This window comes from Micropterus salmoides, unplaced genomic scaffold, assembly GCF_014851395.1.
Source record: "Micropterus salmoides isolate LMB-PRFRI ecotype aquatic unplaced genomic scaffold, ASM1485139v1 Ms_hic_scaffold_9, whole genome shotgun sequence".
NCBI lineage: Eukaryota > Metazoa > Chordata > Actinopteri > Centrarchiformes > Centrarchidae > Micropterus > Micropterus salmoides.
In genome coordinates, this window is record NW_024044681.1 from 26372592 (window position 1) to 26395781 (window position 23190).

At 40.4% G+C, this 23190-nt stretch overlaps 1 protein-coding gene across 2 annotated transcripts; it reads right to left on the reverse strand.

The window, feature by feature from the left end:
* Nucleotides 1–696: 696 nt before the first annotated feature.
* ubash3ba (ubiquitin associated and SH3 domain containing Ba) lies at nt 697–21427 on the reverse strand. 2 transcript variants are annotated; one of them, XM_038707717.1, is made up of 14 exons: nt 20674–21427; nt 6989–7042; nt 6550–6736; nt 6214–6412; nt 5769–5938; nt 5237–5445; nt 4225–4369; nt 3898–4018; nt 3664–3786; nt 3388–3480; nt 2759–2903; nt 2543–2655; nt 1959–2068; nt 697–1869 (listed from the first exon to the last, which is right to left on the reverse strand). In XM_038707717.1, exons 1-14 carry the CDS (start codon nt 20799–20801, stop codon nt 1732–1734), a joined length of 1935 nt encoding a protein of 644 aa, XP_038563645.1. In that variant the 5' UTR covers nt 20802–21427; the 3' UTR covers nt 697–1731. The 2 variants fall into 2 exon arrangements, with proteins under 2 accessions (XP_038563645.1, XP_038563646.1); XM_038707718.1 differs by having other exon boundaries at nt 2549–2655; nt 20674–21426.
* Nucleotides 21428–23190: the final 1763 nt, after the last annotated feature.

A 23190-nucleotide genomic window follows, 5' to 3' on the forward strand; every position in this document is an offset into this window, starting at 1 on the left:
GTCTGCTGTAAAAGGGTTTTCCATATGTTCCTAATCCGTAAATCCATTATCCCTGCACTGCAAAGTCAAAAGCATAAGTCTCCCTTTTACTGCCAAAACAGCCCAGACCAGTCCAGGCATGGACTCCACTGTGTATGTACTGTGTGTTCTGACACCTTTCTACCCAAACCAGCATCAACTTTTTCAGCAATTTGACCTACAGTAGCCTGTTGGATCCATTTGTCCTTCCTTGGACTGCTTTTGATAAGTACTGACCACCGCAGACCATTTTGGAGAACAATTTGGTCCTCGTCAAAGTCACTCAAATACTTACGCTTGCCCGTTTTTCCTGCTTCTAACATATCAACCATGAGGACACAATGTTCACTTGCTGCCTAATATATTCCACCCACTGACAGGTGTCATGTTAACAAGATAATCAGTGTTATTCACTTCCTCTCTCAGTGGGCACGTTAGGGCTGATCGGATTATGTTTCCTCACTTTTGCTTACATGTAGTGGCAAATGGCTGCATCAACAGCGTACTGACACTGCTGCAAGACTGTTTCAGTGTTAGTTGTGCACTGCAACGCCCACTCATGTTTATTTTCTTTAAGAACAGCCTCACTGCAGTTTGTTTGAAACAGAACCAAAAATTAAGAGCAATTCCCACTAATGTAGAAGTGATGTCTTCACAGAACACATGGCACATGCTACGTATAAGCCTTCATAACTCCACAACCTTGCTTTATTCATTTTTGAGAGTATTGATAGATTTGATCTGAGTCATACATCATATTATTGGTATAGGCAGTAAGCACTTAAATCATCTGGCATGACCAAAAAAAAATGCAACAAGTGTGTGATAAGCAGCCTGGTTATCAGGCTTACTGAGAGTGTCAGAGTCATGATAAACAAGCAAAGGTTTTAGTCAGTGCACCTGGACAACCAACAGCGGTCTGTTTTTCATTATATAATTTTTCTTCAGCCATATTACCTTGGTTGCTCCTGTGGTGGTAATCAAAACTGAATTGCCTCCACATAATACCTGTGGATCAGGCCCTTACAGAAAGGATAAAGGAATGATGTGGGCACATAAATGTTAACTTAGAAGAATCACTTAATGATATGACATTTACAGGAATAAAACAGGTGTCATAACCTACCTACATCGGCACCAGAAACAATGAAGATCAGTTCTTCCGTCTGATTGTCTACATTTCTTTGTGCTTTTTTTTTTTGCAGGAAGAGTCGTAGCTACAAGTTAAATAATAATTTCTGACACATGGAAAAATAATTCTGTGGTACAAGTCTTTCTCGTCTAATTCTTGTCACAGTGTGTGAGTCGGCAGCAGAACACAAAGTCTTCACTGCCCCGCCTGAGGATGGGCCACAGACGGAGCTTAATGACCCCTTCTCATGGCATAAAACCTGATATCTCGTAGCACCTCCACATTTTGGGCTAAGAAGTAGAACGTTGACGGAAATGCGAAAAACTGCCCCAAAATCTGTAGCTCATTTTTGCTCATCTCCACACAAACTGTATTTTCTCATTCCTGAGCAGTGCGTCTGAATACATTTGCTTCAATTACTTTTTTTTTTTGCATGATGTCTGTGACGGAAGCCAGACGTGATTTTTTTTTCTTTCTTTTTTTTGGTAGTTGGGCAGGATTTATAGCAGTGTGGGTTAAAAATAAATATTTTTTCAGCAGTTTGGGACCACTACAAGACAGGGAGCCAAACAGCATATCCTTTAGTCCTGTATTAGCATTTCCCTCCAGTTAAAACTGTGATTGGGTCCATGTGTCAGAGGCAAGATGGGTGGGTCGACCAGCTGCCAAATCCCGGTCTCTCCCATTTCTTCAGAAGCACAAAAACCCAAGTATGGAATCTGCATAAAGAGGAGACAGATGTGCATTTTATCGAAGAAAAAGCATTAGAGGAGAGTATTGAAGTGTGTAACTAAAGCAGCAAACTGACCTTTCGGACAACTTGAACAAAGTCCTTGGCGTTTTGGGGGCTGAGGCCTTGTATCTGGCGAGTGCAAGCCTCCAGGGAGGAAGCATGGGCCACAATCAGGACCGTGTTTCCTGCGTTCAAGAGGTAGAGAACAGAGAACCATATTCCACGGATACAATTAGAATTCTGTAGCGGTGGATAACATGCTGCTTGAAATGTTCACGTTCTTTAAAACATGTACTTTTATATAGATATCCAAATGAAACATTTTAAATCAGAAGGCCGGCAAGCTAAAAACAAAGTGCTTATTAAAAAGGTAATGTTTTTATACAATGAGTTATAAGGTTTTATGGTATAGAGTGTAGAGTCAGGTATGGTTCTTTGTGTAGGACCAGCAGCCCATTATTTATTTTAGATTATATTGGCTCATGCTGTGTGTGTACAGTGGCCGCCAAAGATTACATTTAAAACATGAAGCATTCAAATGTAAAGATCTTGAAAAGAAAGTGGCCACTGTAGGGAGTAAATGTTGGCAACATTTGGTGCGTAGTAAAGTTGTTATTAATTTAAAACCCTGGATACATGTTCAGAATTCTTTAACAAACCTTTACCCAGGCTTTTGCACTCCGCCAGGATCTCTCTGGTTACTTGGAAGCTCCTGCTGATGTATGTGTCATAGGACTCTGACACCATCAACTTACTTATGGGAAAAAGAGGTCTAGGGACAAAACGAGAGATATAGAAGGTTATAGTAAATTGCACACAGACAATCACAGATAAAAGCTATAGATGTATCCTGTAGTACTGGTGTTGCTGTGGACCTGTATGTTGTGTCCACACTCAGGTTAGCAGCGGCCAGCTCAGCTGGGGGGATCCAGGCGGGTAAACATGTGCCTGAAACCCACTTGGTCCATTCAAACAATCCAGGCTCCACACGGATCTTTGTCTTTCCCTCCTGCTGGAGACCTGACAGAGCGAAACACAGAGAGAGGCTGTCAATAATCAGCTCCCACCGTGCATCTACTCTGCCATGTCATTTTACCTTGCTCTTTTTTAACTTTTACTGAAAATTTTATAAATACAGCTTCACATGAAATCTAAGGCTTGGTGCTATAAGAGTAACTAAATAACAAGACGGGAATGTGAATGAATGTGTAACTGAATGGTAAAGAGAAGTAAGACCCCTTTGTTCCCCTGTCCATTTTGTTTCCTAATAATGTCTCTTGGTACAACAGAGGGTGTGCTGTAATTTATTAGAGCTTTATATAATAGATATATAGATCTGAGCCAATTTTAACACTAAAAATCCAATATCATCATGCAGCAGTAACTTCAACATAAGTGAAAGGTAAACATTACATGCCAACCGAAGGAATCTGAATAAATGCTTTGTAACTTGTCAGCTATGGTGGTTGGAGTATTGATGAAGAGAATGAAGATGAGGTCCTACCCTGCAAAATGTGCTGGGCAGTCTGGACGCAGCGAAGAGAAGGAGAGCAGTAAACAAAGTCTATCACCGCGTGGCTTTCCAACAGGGCTTCACCTGGGATGGACCAAAACACAGTGTCAGCCATTTTAATTGTTATATAATTTGGCAAACATCATCCATACTGTATTTAACAATCCCTAAAAAGCTTTTAGTAATTTATGGTAACTTTGCAGATATGGTATATGACCTCTTTTACACATACAACATCAAAACAAACTGTATATAAAATCTACTGACCTACAAGCCGGGCCTGGGTGGAGCCAAACACAGTAATTGGACAATCTTTATCATAGTCCCGGTGACCTCCAATTCTAGCTGGCAGGCTGGTTGGCATGTTGAGATTAGAGCGAATGTATCGGCCTACACAAACACAAATGAGAATGTTACAGAAGAAGTAAATACTTCATTCCAAAGTGTCTAATGTAAGCCTGCAGTATAAAAATGCATTATAAATCTCCCTTGCATGCTAACCTTTGGAGTCGAAGCACTGAGTTACCCAGTGTTTCCCAAACACCACATCCATTCTCTCCCCATGGCGACACACAAACAGTCTCATCTTGGACGAGGAGGACTGATTAGTTGGCCTTGACACCTGATATAAAAATTCATTTTAAATTGTGAGGCATAAGAGACACGTTGCACAGCGTTAATCAATCAATTAATCAAGCTCCTTCCAGAAGCATACACAGTAATTACTGGTATTAACACACTCAGTTACGTTCATTATGTTCTCTCCGATGATACATTTTTTCCCCCTGCAAGTCATTAAAAAATTCACATAATACACGAACGCTGTACCTGCATAGGAGGACAGAGGCCGGTGAAGCTGGGAGGATCCATGAGACTGTCAAATAGACTGTCATTCAGCTGTCCATCAAATAATAACCCACCCATAGCGCTGCCGGAGTTAGACGGAGAGGCACAGTTCAGAACAGAGTGAGACCTGAGGATCAGACAAACACAGAGAATTCAACTTTTTTCATAGAGCACTTTAAACACGACACAGTTTAACCACAGTACAGAGGAGGAATAAGAATTAAACAAGATGTACGCACAATCAAGAACACAACAGCGCAAGGCATACAAAACATGGCCTTAAAACACAGGAATAAGCAAAAGTAGGGTGCACAAGTCAAAGTGGGATTAAAGAGTGTGGTTTAGGTATCTTGAAAAAAAATCAATGAACGGAAGGAGGAAGGAAATTCTATTGTTTCCAGGGGTGTCTCGCGATATTAAAACTTGACAGTGTTTCTTATCGAGGTGAAAAGTTGTCTCACGATATCAGCATGATGGAGTGTGAGGGTGAAATTAGCATAGAGGATGCCCCCGACACTATTAAATAATTTGTGTGGCAGTATTTTGTATTTTGTAAGCAACATTTCAAAATGCACCTGCATTGTTTGGCATTTTGTGACTTTTTCCTGTCACATATTAGTAGTAATAGTTTCTAGGCGTGTAATACTCTGGGCAAAGAAGCCCAGTCGAAGGGGTAGTCAGGAAGCAGGTCAACAAGACGATTAATTTTCTCGTCTTTCCCTTTAATCTTTCCAGTCAGCCAGGAAACGTCCCCTTATTTGTGTGCATTTGGGGATTTGTGAATTGTCACTTTGAGATACCAGTGACATCTTTATGAAGTGGTTCCCAAAGGGGACTTGGTGGCTTTGAGAGGCATTCGGTGATAATCTGCTAGTGCTGTTACTATACTGCATGTGCACTTCATTACACTAATCTGCCTCCTCGGCCTCCCAGCATGGCTCCTTACGCAACAACAGACTTGTGCACATGTTGAATATTGTACTCCTCTTCTTACCCATGGACAACCCAGGTGTCAGACTCATCAGCACGGTTGACGTAGTTCTCAGGCAGCAGGCCCGACAGCCCCGTGCCCAGCGAGGTACCGAACACCCAACCCTCACTGGCACTGGTCTGCTCCACTGGAGACATGAAGATAAAGTCTCCTGGCGCCAGCTCAAGCTCATCGTCATTCTGAGGCGAATACGGGTACATGACTTGCAGTGTCTACAGGGGGGAGATGGTTGACAGCCATTAGACTGATAATTAGGATCTTAGCAACTTTTCTTTCACCTAATGTTAAGAAAATAGACAAGTGTAACGCGGAAGTACTAATTTCAAAGGGAGCAAGTCTCCCTAGGGAATGGCAATGGCGCAATGGATAAGACACATGCCTTTGGTGTGAGAGACCCATGTTCAATACCCCAACTGTGACCCATCCACCATTGTGTCCCTGAGCAAGACACTAGTTGCTTCAGAGGTGTGCCACCTCTGACATGTATAGCTATTGTCACTTTGGATAAAAGTGTCGGCTAAATGAATAAATGTACCTCATGATTAGCAAACCGAATATCCCGGGAGTAGAGCACAGCCAGCCAGTCGCAGCCTGAAGCCACATCCACGCTTTTGGCCAGCTTCTCCAAAACTGGAAGGTGACTGGTTTGGAAGTGGTATGCCAACGTGACATGAAGTTGTTTCTTGTGGGGCTCCACATGAACATCTAAACAAAAGAAAAAGAGTGAAATGTGCACACCAGATGTATATATCTACACACACATTCTCAGGACAAAAGATGTATTTTCCTTTTACATTCTTTTAACTATAGTGGTTCTCCACTGACAGAAATATTTAAATAGTGCTTGGCTCATCCCAAAAATACGATTTCAGTAAAAGGAATTAGTCCACATATGAAGTTTTAAATATCCAAATGAGAGCTTCTTGAACTGCATCATTAATTTTGTCATTTTCATCAAAGGGACAAAAGGGGACTCAAACCTGCTTTAGCTGCCGCTTCAGTGGCAAAATCCGCAGCGAAACCCTTCAGCACCTCCGCCACCTGCTCCTCCACAAAGAGGCCAATGAAGGTTGAAGAGGTATAGAGCTCCAGTGGAAGGGGTGGGGGTATGCGAGCCTTCCACTTGGCCACAGTGGTCTGGAGAGCGTCGCACAGAGCTTCCACCTTCCCATCGGCACACTGAGCACAGAGATAGAGAAACAGGAAGTCACCAAACGTACCACTGCTTTAAACTGGCAATATGTTGCAGAGTTAAGGAACAGCGCTCCCATGTCATTTGACATGCAGACACACATACACAAAATTAGACCACTGACCATGAAGAACTGGCAGAGGGTGATGTGGGGGAAGATGTTGTGTGCCTTATTCTTGCCACAGGAGAGGCGGGACTGCTGCCAGAAGTGCGAGAGCTGCTGAAGCAGCGGCCCACTGGGTCGCAGATATAACACATACTCTCTGGGCAGAGGGTCATCCAAGAACGGGTCATCCACGTGGGAGAAGAGCCTGGAGCGAAAGATGTGGCCAACAAGAAGAAGATGGTGAGCAAAAAAAAAAAGTGGGACATTAAAAGGCGAGAGGACGGCTAACATCCAGCAGAGGGCAGCGCTGTTGTAACAGCGCAGTGACACGTCAGTGCAATGTTGAGTTAGGTCAGTAGATGTGGTGTTCACCCTCACTAGAGTGTCTATTTGCAATCTGGTTGAGCATCAGTGACTGCGAGAGAACATGTGTGTAAAAGTAAGTTGCTGCTCTCACCAGTCACAAGCTGCCTGGACGTTTTTCCCTCCTGTCGAAACCAGAGCTTTCAAGCTGCAAAGAGAAAGAGAAAGGGAGATCAAAGCACAGTCACAAAATCAATAGTTTCTCTTCCGGCCCATGTTTATTAGGAGGAGATTGCTGTGCTTCCACATGACAACGGACAAAGATCAAACAGCCCAAGAGAGCAGCAACAGAACAACAAGCACACAATAATTCACAACAGGAGAGTTCATTATTCACACCAGACGTTCATGAAACAGCTGTGATGCAGACATGAAAGGGCCATATTCTTTGCTATGAAAACATTTTTTTAAAATCTGGATTTAACATGAAACTGAATCCGAACATGACTGTCTTACAAGTGATTCAGTCCATGATTAAGTAACGACCACTGTGTTACAGACGAGAGGGTTTCTGGCAGCTCAAAGTCTCGGTTAACAATTCATTGCTACAGCAGCCAAATGTCATAATATTAAGACCTGCTAAATACGAGAAACATATAATTATTATTGTCTATTGTGTTTTAGTGTCAAAGGCAGTGTCCACATCCTATGACATGATTTATCTGTGTCATTTCATAAAGTCTGACTCTTTTTTTCTTCCTGAAACCAAAGAGAGCTGATTGCGTGATTACTCCTGAGTGCTCAAAATCTAATTAGTGTCTTTTTATAAAACCTCTGGTATTGTGGGCTGCCTCTGAAGGGATTCACTGATTCGAGCAGCTCTTTTTGGCTTTGAGAGAACCAACTCAGAGCATCTAGATGTGACTGCAATTCTGAAGGTCTTGTCTGCGAAGATTTAGCACACATTAGCAAAACCCATCCACTTAATTTTCCTAAATCAGTGTATATTGTGTGTGTAGTGTGTACTTTATGATTATGGTAAGGGGTTGTGGCAACCAAAAGTATATGGGCGTGTAACTCCCATACAACCCAAAAAACCTGTGTTGCCACTTTGGCCAAGATTGGCCTTTAATTTTTGCTTATCTGTTTTATGAGGTAAAAAAAAGAATGAAATCCCTGATATATCCCTGAAATAACTACAGTAAGAGAACACGTGTCATTTCTTTATGAAGCAACAGGAAATGCATTTTTGAGTAACTGCACATCTTCTCCTCAGCATTCGCTTAACTACAAGCCACACAATCCCTTCTCCTTTCAGTTGAAGTTCTTTGTGCACTGTGTGAAAACAAAGCACAGCCCAAAGTCAATGAGATTTAATCACCCATTCACTAACTTAGATAGCCAAAATACAAAAATAATGCCATGTTTTATTTAAAAGGTAAGTGTGCCATTGCTGAAGACAGGCCTGCTTGTCACTGCTCCAAGCTTCTTAGCAGCAGAACTGTGAGTGATATCAAAGCAAAAAGAACGTGCAAAACGTGTTGTTTTCTGCACCATCGAAGAGCCGCTGTTTGATATAGCTACAGAGATGTTCCTGCGACGTTGACAGCGTTCATTGTGCCACTCTAGTGTTCAAATTGAATGAGCTATTTTTACATTTGTCCCACTGAGAGGGTCCTAGATACGCCAGAGTCCCCAAACCCTGGGGCAGTGTGCCCGGACAGAGCACAGCGTGCAGGATGGGAACGCCAAGGCTACAGCACTCTAACAGATGGTTCACACAGATCTACTACAACATGCACACACAAATATATGCAGGGCAAACTTGAATTACATAGAAGCTCCAAAGACAGAGAAGTACAGTCTCTTGTTCGTTCACTTGAACAGGCTTATAAGATGACAACTACAACATTTTACCTATTTGTTCCATTTTGATTCCTACAGTATAAACCACTCCTGCATGTGGAAGGCTTAAGGCAGAGAGTCCTTTACTGGCTACAGTCATCTTATTCAGAGATTCCACCTGGTGCTGTGTGGAGGAGGAAAAGAAGGGGATTTTCTCTCAGAAGGCATGATGGGATTACAAGCAGATGTGACTTAAGACGTCACAAAATCCAATCCAGGCTAGACCATTGGATGTCTTGCTTCTTATCGCTGCAGTATTTTATGAGACCCTTGTGACATGGAATAATAGAAAAGGTCTTGCGCTCACAGAGAGGAGACAAGGTTTGCTTGAATTTAATCTGCTCTTTTTTAGGCTGCTGAAATTACTAGAAACCCTGTTCCCGGTATAAATAATAATAACAGCATCAAGCAGGAGACGCAGCATGGTGATGCTTGCCATGTTTTCTCATTGATGTGAGACATGATAAACAGTAAACACTGGGAATGGCTTGGCATGGCTAAATCCATATGAAAAAGACACTGTGCTGTCTCTACCAATACTTATAATACAATACAAAGCACAAATAAATGAAATGATTATAGTTGCTGCTAATCCTTTAATACTGACTATCTGCCAATTCAAATCTGAGCCAATATTTATATTTATTATATTTAGTTAATTTTTCTCCAACAAAATACTGCATAGTGCATATTTAGAATACAGAAAACATTACAATAATTTAATTCCATTTACTTATTTGCTGATTTTATTTTATTTATTGGTTTATTTAACACAGACATTGAGCATTATTAAACATTGCCATAAAAGAGCCAAGGGACTATTTTGCATCTGTAGTCCCTAGACAGAAGTCACTCTAAAAACTGAATATAAGATTGAAATTACAACTGATATGGGCATGTAGAACATGGTTTTTAATGTCAATAAAAATCATCATCACACCACAAGTACCATTTAAAACACTTTAATCTCAGAGAAAATACAGGTTATTTTATTGTTTTTTTCTATTACCCCCCTATCTCCCCCATCTCTTTCTCACTACAATGGTCCTAATACGCCGTTGTAGTTTCCCTGATCTCATTAGAAGAAAATATCTGCTGCAGGAGTACTCTAAAAACTGATATTTCAAAAGAATATTGAAATAAAATATTTAGAATTCACTGTGACACTGCACATGTTGGTAGTAAAAATTCATTAAAACAAAGCAAGTCCTTATAAATTTACTTTAAGTAATCCCCTTTCCCCGCACTTTTATAAGACACATTTAATTTCTTTTGTACTTTAATTTATGTACATATTTATTCAAACATTTTTGTAGGCTTATTAATTTATTTAATTTCTCAGTTTAATTATTATTAATTAATTATTGACTTTCCTTGTATTTCTGGCAGTCAGCTTTTGCACGCAGTCAAGTTCATTTAAAAAAAACAACAACATATCCTTCTTGTGAACCTAAACAGCAAGTCGAGACAGCAGGAAGACATCTGGCCTGGCTCAGACTGAAGTGACGAACTGGAAGGAAGTCATAGTACACAGCTAGACCCACCTTGAAGGTGAGATGCAAACTTGTGCTCTTTCACAAAGCAACACATGCACATGTCTTACTGATCTGAAAATCTGGACCTTCTCGATAATGCAGCCTCGGTAGCCATTCTTACGCACATGCACAAATGACTGAATAAACAACTAAAACTACAAAATCTGAAATCTCAGCATATTTCCACCCTATTTTCTCAACACTTTCACCGTGTGCTACTTTCACTTCCAGGTTTGCTGATCTGCTCTCTGTTTCTGACACTGAAGACAATGCTGCAACTCAAGATTATTTTCATTGATTAATCTGTTTATTCTCTCAATTAACCCATTCATAGTTTGTTGATTAAATGGCACACCCATTTCCCAAAGCACAAGTTGACGCATTTAGATTGCTTGTTTTGTCCGATTCAACGATCTATACACAAGGTTATTTAATTTAATGTAATAGAAATATGGCATATATACACATTTTAGAAGCTGGAATCAGAGCCTGTTCGGTATCGACTACACGACCAATAATTATAACTCTACTGATTTATCAACAAGCTAGTTGTCATAACATTAGATAGCTATTCTTTAATCTATATACCAATATATACAGTTTTTTACTCCAGTTTACTCTTCCAGCAACAATAATTTACAGAAGATTCTACTAACTTAACATATTAAAATAACAGATAACAAAAAACCTTTAATTCCTGGCTTCTGTCCCCCTAGATGGGGCCTTGTTTACCTATTTTCCCATTTCAATGGCTTTTGTAAAGCATGGGCGACCTTGGTTGTGTTGTCTTTTTCACACTGAATGTAACAAATAACATGCGTAATTATTTCAGATTCTGTGTTGTTTTGTCTGAATATTCATGTTTGAAATTTCCTTTCTATCTGTTCTACCATAGTCCACCACAGTCATGGGCAAACTGTCCTCAATAACTGCATCTAACCCGGAGGCCTTTTCTTTGCTCTTAGCAAGAACTGAGCAAGTTATTTATAAACTGCATTTCCTGTTCACAGCTAGATGAAGATAAAAAAAAAAGATTAGAGAGTCAGAGGGAGAAAAGAGAGAAAATACACTCTGGATTCGGCATGGCTTCAAACCAGCTGTACAGTTTGGATCAACAACAGTGACCATTATTAGATGATGCTTTTACTCCGTTTGCACATTCACCACTGCTGCAAGTGATATTGGAAACAGCCTTTCAATTATTTCACCCACATATGGCACGTGTTTTCAGTTCCTCTTTCCTCTTTAAACCTACTACAGATCAAATGTTCTGGCTGCCTGTTGCGTGTTTAAACAGCGGCATATTTATTTTTTTCATATATGTAAACATTCTTTGGCCTGCTTATTACCTCTGACCCTTTTTACCAAACTTGGATAGTTTCCAGGCTGCTAGAGAGAAGTTATTGCTTTAGCTTTATCAGAAGATCTGCACACTTTTCAAAGTATCTCATGAGTGTGATCACTTCCTCTGAACATTGTGTTTGAAGTTATTGTGACAAAACTTGACTACGTAAGTGTTTTAGCCTTTTATGGCCACACATTAGCCCAGAAAGAAAAAGGAACTTGCAAATTAAAGCCAAAAGTAACAAGCATCTAGATCTGAAGTTAACAAAACCCTGTCACCCTGTTTCATCACACACACAAATGTATTTGCTAACGCTAATACTCACAGATACATACTCCCAAGGGCCCCTCCCTGACTTAGCTGTATGGGCAAAACAACATTTCCTGTTTACAAGCGAACGGCGAACACTAACCACTTAACGCTCTTACAGCACTGAGAGCACTGCCCAACACCAGACAGCAACCTAAGGAGAGCCCCGTCAGCAGAGGAAATGTGCCTCCCTACGTCCAGTCTGGCCAACTGCTCACTCCTGGTGAGCCAACGCCGAACCAAACACTGGACTTTACAGCCTTTTTCAATAAAACAAAAAAACTGTTGGAATTAAGCTCATGACTGACTAATAATGACACTTTAATTGTGTATATCTGTTCAGAATGTGATGTAGGACACAAGGACAGAGGGAAAAAGGTGTGCAAGGCTGTGATATTATACTTAAAAGTGGGATGGTTTCATGTCAGCAACAACACTTACCGACCGATATTCTAATTGTAATATCTCTTAGAGCCTTTGTTCAGGGCCACTATTAATATGTTACACATAATAAAGTTAGTGTAAATATTAAAAGGAAGAGTCATTTGGGACCTTTGGGAGACAGGCTTATTCGCATTCTTGCTGAGAGTTAAATGAGAAGATCGATACCACTCTCATGACTTGTGTATTAATAGGGCTATATGTAGTTTTTGACATTAATGACATTAATCACTTTTTAATTGTCTGTGTGTGAAGGGGTTGTAATCTCACATAACAACGATCCACTTGCCAGGTTTTTCTGTTACCTCTGACGGTCAGTATGCCTAATACAATGTTAAGACTCCAGGTCGGATGTTTCAATGAAATCCACAGGCTGTAACTGCATGCTCACGAGACTCTTGCCTTCTGAACCTGTTCTGTAAACAGTAAAACAACACTGCAGCGAACAACTTGGCCTCCATTAACACCATAAACTAACTTTAGCTGGCTCAAGTTAGATAATATTAGCATGCCAGCAAACCGAGCCACTGCTAACGCCATCACCCCTAAAGCTCATTAATTAACATGTTGAATCTCGTTTGTGCAACCTAGGGTGACCATATGTCCCCGTTTTCCGTCTGGAGCTGTCCCCTGAAATGTACCCGTTTTTGACTGTGTGTTAATATAGACTGTATAAGTAAATGCTCCGTACTTGTATAGCGCCTTTCTAGTCTTTTCGACCACTCAAAGCGCTTTTACAGCACATCTGCATTCACCAGTCACTCACATTCATGCACTGAGCCTAAGTGCTCAAACGGAAACTAACATTCACACTCATTCGTAAATCGGGGTTCAGTATCTTGCCCAAGGACACTTCGACACACAACCAGGGGGAGCCAGGGATCGAACCGCCGACCTTCCGATTAACAGCCAACCCGCTCTAACTCCTGAGCCACAGGAGCCAAGGTGTTAACAGACCTGAAATTGTACGAAAACTGACCGTTAATGTAACGGTAATGTTAATACAGCAGCTCTTATCTAGATCATTTATCTAGTATTCCACTTGCCCGAAAGTGATTGCAGCCTCTACTTATTGACTGAAAGGTAGATTCTGAAGCGTTATATTATATTATATATTATAAAACCAAAGTCCACCAAACCAAAAACAAGTTGTGTTTTTTTTAATGTAGTTGGGGTTTTTTTGCTACCAGCAGCATGGTGACCTATTGGAGTTAGTTATAGCACGTAACTTGCCACAAAGACACAGCAATTAGACACCATTAGAGGTGTAAGCAGGAACATTTTTACGCTTAGGTCAAAGCCAAGCTAGCGGTTTCCTCTTCTTTGTGCTACACTTAGCTACAGTACAGACATGAGAGTGGCGTGAGTCTTCTCATCTATCTAAAGAAAATGAATGTATTTCACAAAATGTCCCTGAGTGACTGGTGGTAGTTATTTTTGGGGCCACAACATTTTGTTTAATGTCAGCAAAGTCACTCACAAGGCCAGCTATTGGTGTTGTCCACTCATAAACCTTTTCTTTCAGGCTGATAGGGCAACATTTCAGTCTTTAACTTATCTGACAAAGCCAGCTGTGTACAGCCAGTGTCTGGAACTGTTGAACCTCCTTTTCTCACTTCATTATTTCTGGAGAAGAGAAGTCCACAAGGGCAGACAGAGCAAGTCAGAGAGTGACACCATTAAATGAACTGTGGACCCTTGTGTGACTAAAGGATGTTAATAATATTCTTCGCAGGGTCATTGTTTCAATAAAGCTTCTCAGTATGAACAAATGATTATATATGCTTCTGTCAAACCCAACAAGAGGTGCGCTGTTTTAGCATGAATGTTATTTTTAGCGCTACATGACGACAGTGAAACAAGTCAAAGTGCACAAAGCAACTGTTTCACTAAGAATGCACGAGGCACAGTGCCAATACTGTGATGCATCACACAGTAGGTCCTACACCACAAAATCCCAGGATGTGTCATATGAAAGAAACTGCATACTTTTGAAAGTTACAGTTGTGGTTGGTAGGCATGTTGATTATGACTGATTGATTATTACTATGAACACTTTTAACACCTAAATCATGACCATCTTGTTTTAATTAATATTAGAATTCCAGGTCACATTTCAGCCAGAAAGTGATGTCTCAATAGATTAAGGGAAGTCTCAGAAGAACATTTTAAACCATTTATTATATCCAATCAGTAATTGTGATTAAGATTTGCAATCTACAGTCCTTTTCATGAGAAAGAATGTGATAGCTCAGTCAGTACACCAAACTATTCTTTTCTATCTGCAAGTGACATGTGAATCTCCCACTTCAGCCACCCTCAAACCACCGTCTCAACAGAGAGCTCAGTAAAGGTCACAAGCCATTTCCGGAAATGAGCAACTTCCTCTTGGCTGTCTCAAATAAGAAAAGCTTTGAGTTTGTTCTTGCAAGCTGAACGCACAGGCACCAAAGTGTCATGTGTGTGCATAAGGTATGTGTTGTAACACAAAATTAAAATGGTTTCTCGCTTCTTTGCATGTTAGATAAGAGCGAATGGTTATGGAGTTATGGTTAAAGCAGGAGTTATGAAACGGAGGTAGAAGAACAGCTTACACAGCCAACGAGTGAAATGACTTCCTCTAGAGCACACAACAGCTTTCACAGTGAAAAGAAAAAAATTATTTTCCGTGCATTACCAAGTTATATCTCAGTAACCAAAGTGGCTTTGAAGTCTTCATTCGAGAAGCACAATGAAACAAACAATAAACACGTGAGACTAAACACAATTTCATCTGTATCAAAGCTGCCTCAAGAAATACCATTAAATGATGCAAAACAGAGCCATGCTGTCGTTTTATAAACTGGAGCTCACTATCAAGCAAGATGAGGGTGTATAATCTTGAACGGACTGTCCTTTAAATAAAAAAAAACAGCGATGTGAAGGCATCACCTTGGGCATTTCCATTGTATAGACTTTTTTTATTACTCGGTTCAATCAGCCAATACTGGAAACATTATGAGACTTCAGGGCTTTACTTAATATTTAAGTGGTAATTGACCTCTCAGAAAGGTGGCCATATTCTTGAAGCAAAAATAAAACTTTCAGGTTATTATTAATATGATGAGGTTTAGAGCTCAAACCATTAGTCGATTAATCAATTAGTCATTTGAAAGGAAATTAATAGTCAACTATTATATCGATTAATCGTTTCAGTATTGGAAAATATTGGAGAACCGTATGTGTTTCAGGCTCAAAATCCAGCACAGGCTTTCTGACCAAAGTATTGCAGTTGGATTTTCCAAACACCAGCTTCACTGTGAGAAGATCTGTGATTGGTCCAAAACATTACACAGTCTACGTTGCTGCAGAAGATGTTCTGTTACATTTTCGTCATCAACTTCCTGTTTCCCTTGCTCATAATTACCACATTATACCTCAGTGTTACTAAACAATCCAAAGCTGCAGTGGATTAATATATACAAGCCTGGGTCCTGCATCATCTTCAAATGCATTTCTACTTCAGTCAAATGTTTTTACACAGCTGCTTTGAGGTAGGCTTGTGCTTTATGCATGGCTGACACAAAGTAGCCGCAGTCTGTTTACATTGGTGTTATAAAGTTTCTCAGAAGCACCTCATTTGTTTAAATCAAGTGGTTTAATTCAGCTCTTCACTTTGTTTAACCATTATTCTGCCAGTAATGCAGGTTCCTTCCTGTGTCCAGCCAACCAGCAACAAAGGGACTCTTCAGGGTGATAAGTGTTATTTCCAGTTTTAAGGTGTGTGTGCCCAGTTATTTTGGCCACAAGCATGACATTTGAAAACTGCACACACACACCATCATATTTCTGCTTGAAAGCATGAACCAATCTTCACACCACTTTGACCTCACACACCCACACACATCTTTTTCAGTGGCACCACTGATAACGAAGACGGTTCCTCTATATGTGCAACACCCATATACTTCACACATGCAGTATCTTCTGTATACTTTAGATGAACAAACCAACACTATACTTTAAACACACGAGTAAGACTGCACAAGCACAATTTACAAAGACAATAAACAAAATAAAATAATTATTTTACTAAGGTCACAATGATACAAGGAAGTCCTGTTTACTCAGGTCCAATTTGAGAAACGTGAGAGAACACATTGTTTATACATAGAAGGAAAACTGGATGACTTAGGTTTCCAGGGATGAACGGGACTATTAAGCACATCACAACAGAATTCAAAGAATTTTTAGAGAAAAATAGGAGAAGACCCAGTGGTCCTTAACAGAGGGTGCAGCCAAGAGTTATTCTATTTATAAAAAGGGTAAGCCATTGGTGACACTGAGGTCATGGCTTCAGCATTTGTTCTGGGAATTTTGGGGACGGGTTGTTAGCAACTTTGGGGAACATTGCATTCCACAATTAAAAAATGACATAATAATAAGGAATAAGGAATAACGCTATGAAATAGACTATATAAACTATGTTTTAATTGGAGTACATTTCTGCAAACAATATAAAAAATAAAAGGAAACATAGGGGAAACATCAACGCCTGACCTCAGTGTTTCTAAACTCATGGTTAACGCCCTGGTTGGACCAGGTAATGGAGGAGGGAAGAAGGTGAAAACTTCCAAAGTGACTCCTAATCCTACCAAAAATGATCCAATTGTTTTCATTATACCAAAATCCAAACTGCGTCAGAGCAGCAAACCTGAGAGAAAACACGACGAAGCACTCTGGGCGTCACTCCCGTCCTCAGTCGGATTGGTTTCCAAACCTGCTCCCGACCTTCAGACACGAGCAGAACAGGGAGAGAGACCACTGTCCATCCAGCTCTGATTACACTAGTCAATTCCTGCATGACTCAGCAGAAAACCTGCCCAATTAAAGGGGCTGTTTCTGTATGTGAGTGTGTGTGTGTGTGTGCGTGTGTGTGTGCGTGTGTGTGTGTGTACATGATGCATGCTCCCTACTGGCTAAAACCATCCACCCTCAAACACAATGAAGCCCTTGTTTGAACAGATTTTCCTATTATTCCTTCTTCCTCTCCCACCAAAGTCTAAGGAAGGGCCTGATATCAAAGCAAATCAGACATTTATTTTGATATTTTACTGCAGTGTGTCTGGGCTGGTGGCTGAACTGAAGAGTAGAAAGTGACAATCTGCACAGGTGTAGTGAAAATGTGGTTTTTGGTACCGACCAAAATATGTCTGTGGAAAGAGCAGAGTATCGGAAACTGTCAAGTTCTGACACAGGGCTGATGAAAGTGGTGTAAAGGCCAAGTGACAGTCACACCAGGATTTAAAACAGCAAAAATGTGCACATTTTTATTGAACCAAATGATGTGCAACAGTGAAGAAAAAACCAGGGGGAAGAAAACAGAACAGTAGAGAGAAGCCCCAGGAGCTATTGTGACTGACTAGCGCTATACCCCGACCGGGCAAGTTATCAGTTCAGTACAGCAGTTCACCAACCATCCCTCTGAATAATCACTACCTCACCACTCTTCTGGCCCCACATATTTCGAGTGATTTCAAGTCACCACCGAAGTGTGCAACAAGAAAACATCTCTATAAAGATGGCGGGGGGGGACAATGACAGGAGATAATTCTCTGTAGGTTTGTCATTACAAGCGACCCACTTAACATTACACAGTAAAATTTTTATATAAATTTATTTTTAATTAAAAAATTCATTAGTGAAGCTTGAATCATGTAAGAATGTTATTTTCCTAAGTATCAAAAATGTATCTATTTGGTAACTGTGTCAAAAGTCAGGTATCGTATCGTAAATACCCAGCCCTACCTATACTCTGTAACTTAATTCTGTATATTGTAATAACTACTGTGCCATAAGCTCCAGAGAGGGGGGTTGAGCCATACTAAAGCACCCCTGTATGATGTGCACAAACATCATGCAGCCTCACCTGTGTTGATTTAATTTACATGTACATATTTTGTATTAAATAACTTTATGCATCTTCTTTCATCATTGCTATTATGTCTCTACTGAATCACAGCAGACAGGCCTGAAGGTAATGACGCTACATTATTCTGCTTCATTATAAATTTATAACCTCAATCAAATCAAAGTGTATTAGTCTGTCATAAATAATAGATGCGAGTCTGCAAATATAACCAAACCCAGTATGTCATTTTGTCTGCAGTGGTTCATTAGGCAGGAAGAGAGAGAGATGCATTCTGGAATGATGAAAGCCTGGATGATCTTAGCCAGTTTTGCGGAGGATAAAAAGGCTTAATTTTGGAGATACTGTATCTGTCTAGTTAAAGAAGAAAGATTGTTCAACACTTGCAAAACTCAGATAACTGCCAACAGTCATTATTAAATGTTAGTCTTTGGTTTTAACAAGGGGAGACAGTTTTACATCAAACAATTCAGATACCAATCAAGTAACAGATCTGGGAGTTAATCACGGCGCTCTGAAATTACCGCCGCTGCTGACAAAGACTCAAAGCCAACTATTTCAGATTGGGACACAATGGAACACAATTTTTTTTGCGCACGCTGCACATACAGAAAGGCTTTTGGGTGAGATGAGGCTGTTCAAATCATCAGGCTTGATATATAATGTGGGAGTCACTGACAACACGAACAATAAGAAGGGATGGTATGATTATAGATTATGTGATTGGGGAGAGTTCATACAGTGAGAGGAGGCTGAGATGTAAAAAGGTAAAAGGATTTAAGCTGGTGTGAAAAAGTGACTGGTGACTGGTGTTTTAACTCTAAAGTCACAGCTTCCTAGGCTAAAAGACATAGAATCAGAAGGAGCTTTATTGCCAAGTAGTGTTTTACACATACGAGGAATTTGCTATGGTGATAAGGTGCTACACGTAGACAAACATAAAGTCAACATAAATAAATGTAGAAATATATAAATATGGAATGGAAGAACAACGTTGTAGATATATACATGTGCATTATTCTGGGCCTGTGCCTTGCAGAAGTAACGCAACGGAAGAGAATATTGTGTACATATAAATTTATAAACTGACAACATAAAAATATGCAACAAAGATCAACAATCAACAACAAATATGTGCGACGTGCTGGGTCTGAGCCGGACACGAGATACCATGAGATAGTTACAAGGAGTAAAAGCAGCAAGCATACTTATATCTTATTCTACATGCATTAGAAATGTTAATGTCTGCATGGCCCTAAAGTTACTTAACCATTCAATAACAATGCAGCATCTCTGTATTTGACATTTTTATAATTGATCTCATTTTTGCTTTTATTAAAGAAATGCTTCAATTGATTTGTGGTCTCAAATATTGAGACTTTCATGCCATATACTTCTCAACCTGCCTTATGAAATTCTTGTAAACAATCTACAAATACTTGAACATACGTTTATAACTTTGAAACTGAGATGTTATGTCTGAGCCCACAAACACAAACAGACTACAGGTTGCCATTTTTGAATGTAATTACATAATCCATAGACTACATTCACAAGCCACCACTTTTGTCTCCTGGCAACTTCATCTCTCAAGGATGAATGAAAACAAGTGTTGAGGGGAACGCAGGAATGCCCACAAAATCGGGTTTTCATTGAAAACAAGGGAGAGTTGGCGAGTGAATTGCATGACTCAGGAAACACAGAGTATCTCTCCTATTTTTCTTTTGCAGTGGGAAATATGTCCAAAGAACACATGGACAGGTATGCACATACACAGACACACAACTACTGCACACGTACACAAGTGATGCTGCTGTACTAAAGTACAGTACCGCTACTTGAGCAAGTACAGTAAGTAGTTTACTAAGTAGCACTTGTGCTTTATAGTCGAATAGCCTTTTTCAGAGGAAAGTACTTACATGCTACATTTAATTGCAGTTACTAGGAACTTTGCAGATGTATAACAACAATATAATTATTACACATTATACAGTACATTTAACTACATACTTCTATCAAGTGGTTTAAAATAGCTCCAACTTCACTATCTACAACATTAAAATGATGCTTACATAATGTAAACTATAAAACTGACCAAAACTCAAGACAATAGCTCAAATGACATTAAATCTCTGCTGTGGAAGATGCAATGTGGCTGTGGACTCAAGAGCAACAACTGCAGTGTAAAAGGGGTCATTTGACATGACCCCGTGGGGGGGGGGGGGGGGGGGTAGTCTGCTGACAGAAGTTAATGACATGCTGCATGAGATGCTTCCGATGTTGGTACTGCAACACGCAAAAAGAGACATGAAATAAATTTCAGGGATGTTGCTGGGAAGCCCGATTTAACTAGGCTCTAACAGTGTGTGTTTGGGAGAGTGCAGCTGTGTACTCACGCCCTGGTCTTGGGGAAGCCCATGGACAGCAGCACGTCCAGCGTGGACCCATGTTTGATGGTACTTGGCCGGCTCTGGCGCTGCCTCCGCGGGGTCACTTTGGCATACAGTTCCTCTTTAGCTGCCATGGCTCACTGCTCCATCGGTATGTCAGGTCCTCTGATGCTCCTCTGCTGTATTTTCATTTATTAAAAATTTAACACAAAAAGAAAGATCGGAGCGGTAGACTTGTCTAAACCAGGATGACTTGTGTTAAGCGGAAGCGCGTAGAAAACACCAAACCCTGCGAGGAAACGAGCATTTCTCGGAGCTTGCCAAATGCTCTGAGCTGGATGAAGCTGCCTCCTGACGGCTCGCACATGAAGTCAAAACCATCAGCAGGGGGGTCAGCCATGGGAAGTCAATCCTGCTCTCTCAGCCGTGCCCCCGATTTACAGTCCCCGACCGAGGTGAGCATGTCTGTTTCCTGCTCGCCCTTCGCATCCGGTCCGCTGAATGAAGATTCAGATGCGGCTATATGAGCTTCCTTTCCATACGATGTCTTATTTATGAATGGGTCCTGAGTGAGCGGAGGTCCAGCCTGTGAAAGGCTGCAAATGAGCAGCCGCTTTACTTAAAGGGACAGTACACCGTTTGCGGGGAGAAGAGCAAAATATTTAAGTAAGGGTAAAACTGAAAGTAACACAGTAACTTTTTTCGGTCAGACGTGCTGTGGTTAAACGTGTGCGCTAAATTTGATCACAGTAGGCGAGGCAGTATGATGGAAAGTGTCGAGGTAGGGCTGGACGGTGGAAAAAGTTGGTCACACTTCCTGTCTGGTGTCCGACACACTCCGCATGCGCAGTGCGCAGCAAAGGGAGGCACACGCATTCATCAGTTGCCATAGCAACTCAGGGGCGAACTTTGAAAACATGTCCCTATGTATATATCAGATTTTTAATTAACTAAAATTTTAGCTGTTTTACGTAATAAATTAACACTTTTACTCCTATATTTAAGTGTATGCATTTTATTTTGAAATTCTGTGATGACATCATAGACTGGCAGAACTGGTTTTACTGCCCATAACTGGTAGCTATGAGGAAATGGTCTTTGCAATATTTTACAGTTTTCTGTGAAATGGGTATTGTTAATGTAGAAACATAGCTTTATATTATAGCCCATACCATCATGTTCAAGCTCAGGACTCATATAAACCATAGTGCTGGACACACTTTTTCCATGCATATAGGCTGATGGTGATAGTCTGCTAAATTTAAATGTAGCCTGTGCATTTTATTTTAATACTGATGTCTGTGGTGACACCATGGCCTGGTACAACTTTATTTCCCTTAACTAATAGCGTTGTTGTGTAAAAATATTTACATCTTTTAAAAGTAACAATACCAAAAATACTTTGTTACTCCTGCATTCAAAATGTTACTTAAGTAAAAAGTATTAGCATCAACATATAATTAAAGTACAAAGTAAAAGTACTGATTATGCAGAAAGGCCCATTTCAGAATTATGTTTATTATTAGATTATAATTAGTGATGTATTTATACATCAATTTAATGTTGCAGATGGTAACTGCTAGTTTGTGTACCCCCCCCCCCCCCCCCCCTTATCTTTACCTATAAATTTGTTGATTATATTTTATATTATTAATCTGAATCTGCAAAGTAACTAGTAACTAAAGCTATCAAATAAATGTAGTTATGAATAATACATATAATAAAAAGAATAATTTTGTCATAAAAACTCTTGTGGTTGGGCAACAGCCATCATTTTCAGGATCAGGACTCATGCAGCCTCTAAAAGGCTGAGAATCTTCATTCTTCAAAATGCAAAGACATGTTCACTGCAGCAATACTCAAAATTGACAGGAAATGTGTGCTATGCCTGCTTGAAAAACAGAAGTAAAGTTGCATTATCATCTTAAAAGTAGTTTATCTAAAGTATGGACATAAAGGGATGTTGGGGATATGAAACATGTTGCAAGGGGCCTTTAGATAATATATTGTATATACAGTCACACTTCTGATTCATGTGTAGCTCTATATGCTTCATGAACTATTGGATCATTTGTGTTGGAAGTGGTTCATGCATTAAGTAGTGACCCTCACAGTCACACCCCTCCCCCGCGCCGCCCACCATCTTTAATCAGTCACCTTCCCTCACTGCCACACTGTCATCCCCCACCCCACTGACCCCTCACCTGCACTCATGATCTGTGAAGAGGATGTGAACCACCTCTTCCAGAGGCAGAAGATCAGGAAGGCTCCTGGCCCAGATGGTGTCACCATCCTGCCTGAAAATCTGCACAGAAAAGCTGGCCCCCATCTTCACACAGATCTTCAACAGATCGCTGGAGCTGTGTGAAGTTCCCTCCTGCTTCAAATGCTCCACAATCATCCTGGTCTCCAAAAAACCCTCCATCTCTGGATGAAATTACTACAGGCCTGTGGCGCTGACATCTGTATTCATTTAGTCCATTGAAAGACTGGTGTTGGCCCACCTGGAGGACATTACAGGCT

Coding starts and splice junctions, on each gene's coding strand:
- ubash3ba (XM_038707717.1), bottom strand. CDS start 20,801: ATGGCAGCTAAAGAGGAACTGTATGCCAAAGTGACCCCGCGGAGGCAG. Junction 5,446..5,768: donor TTCGGTTTGCTAATCATGAG/GTACATTTATTC, acceptor TCCCCCCTGTAG/ACACTGCAAGTCATGTACCC. Junction 3,787..3,897: donor TCAGTGCTTCGACTCCAAAG/GTTAGCATGCAA, acceptor GTGTTTGTGTAG/GCCGATACATTCGCTCTAAT.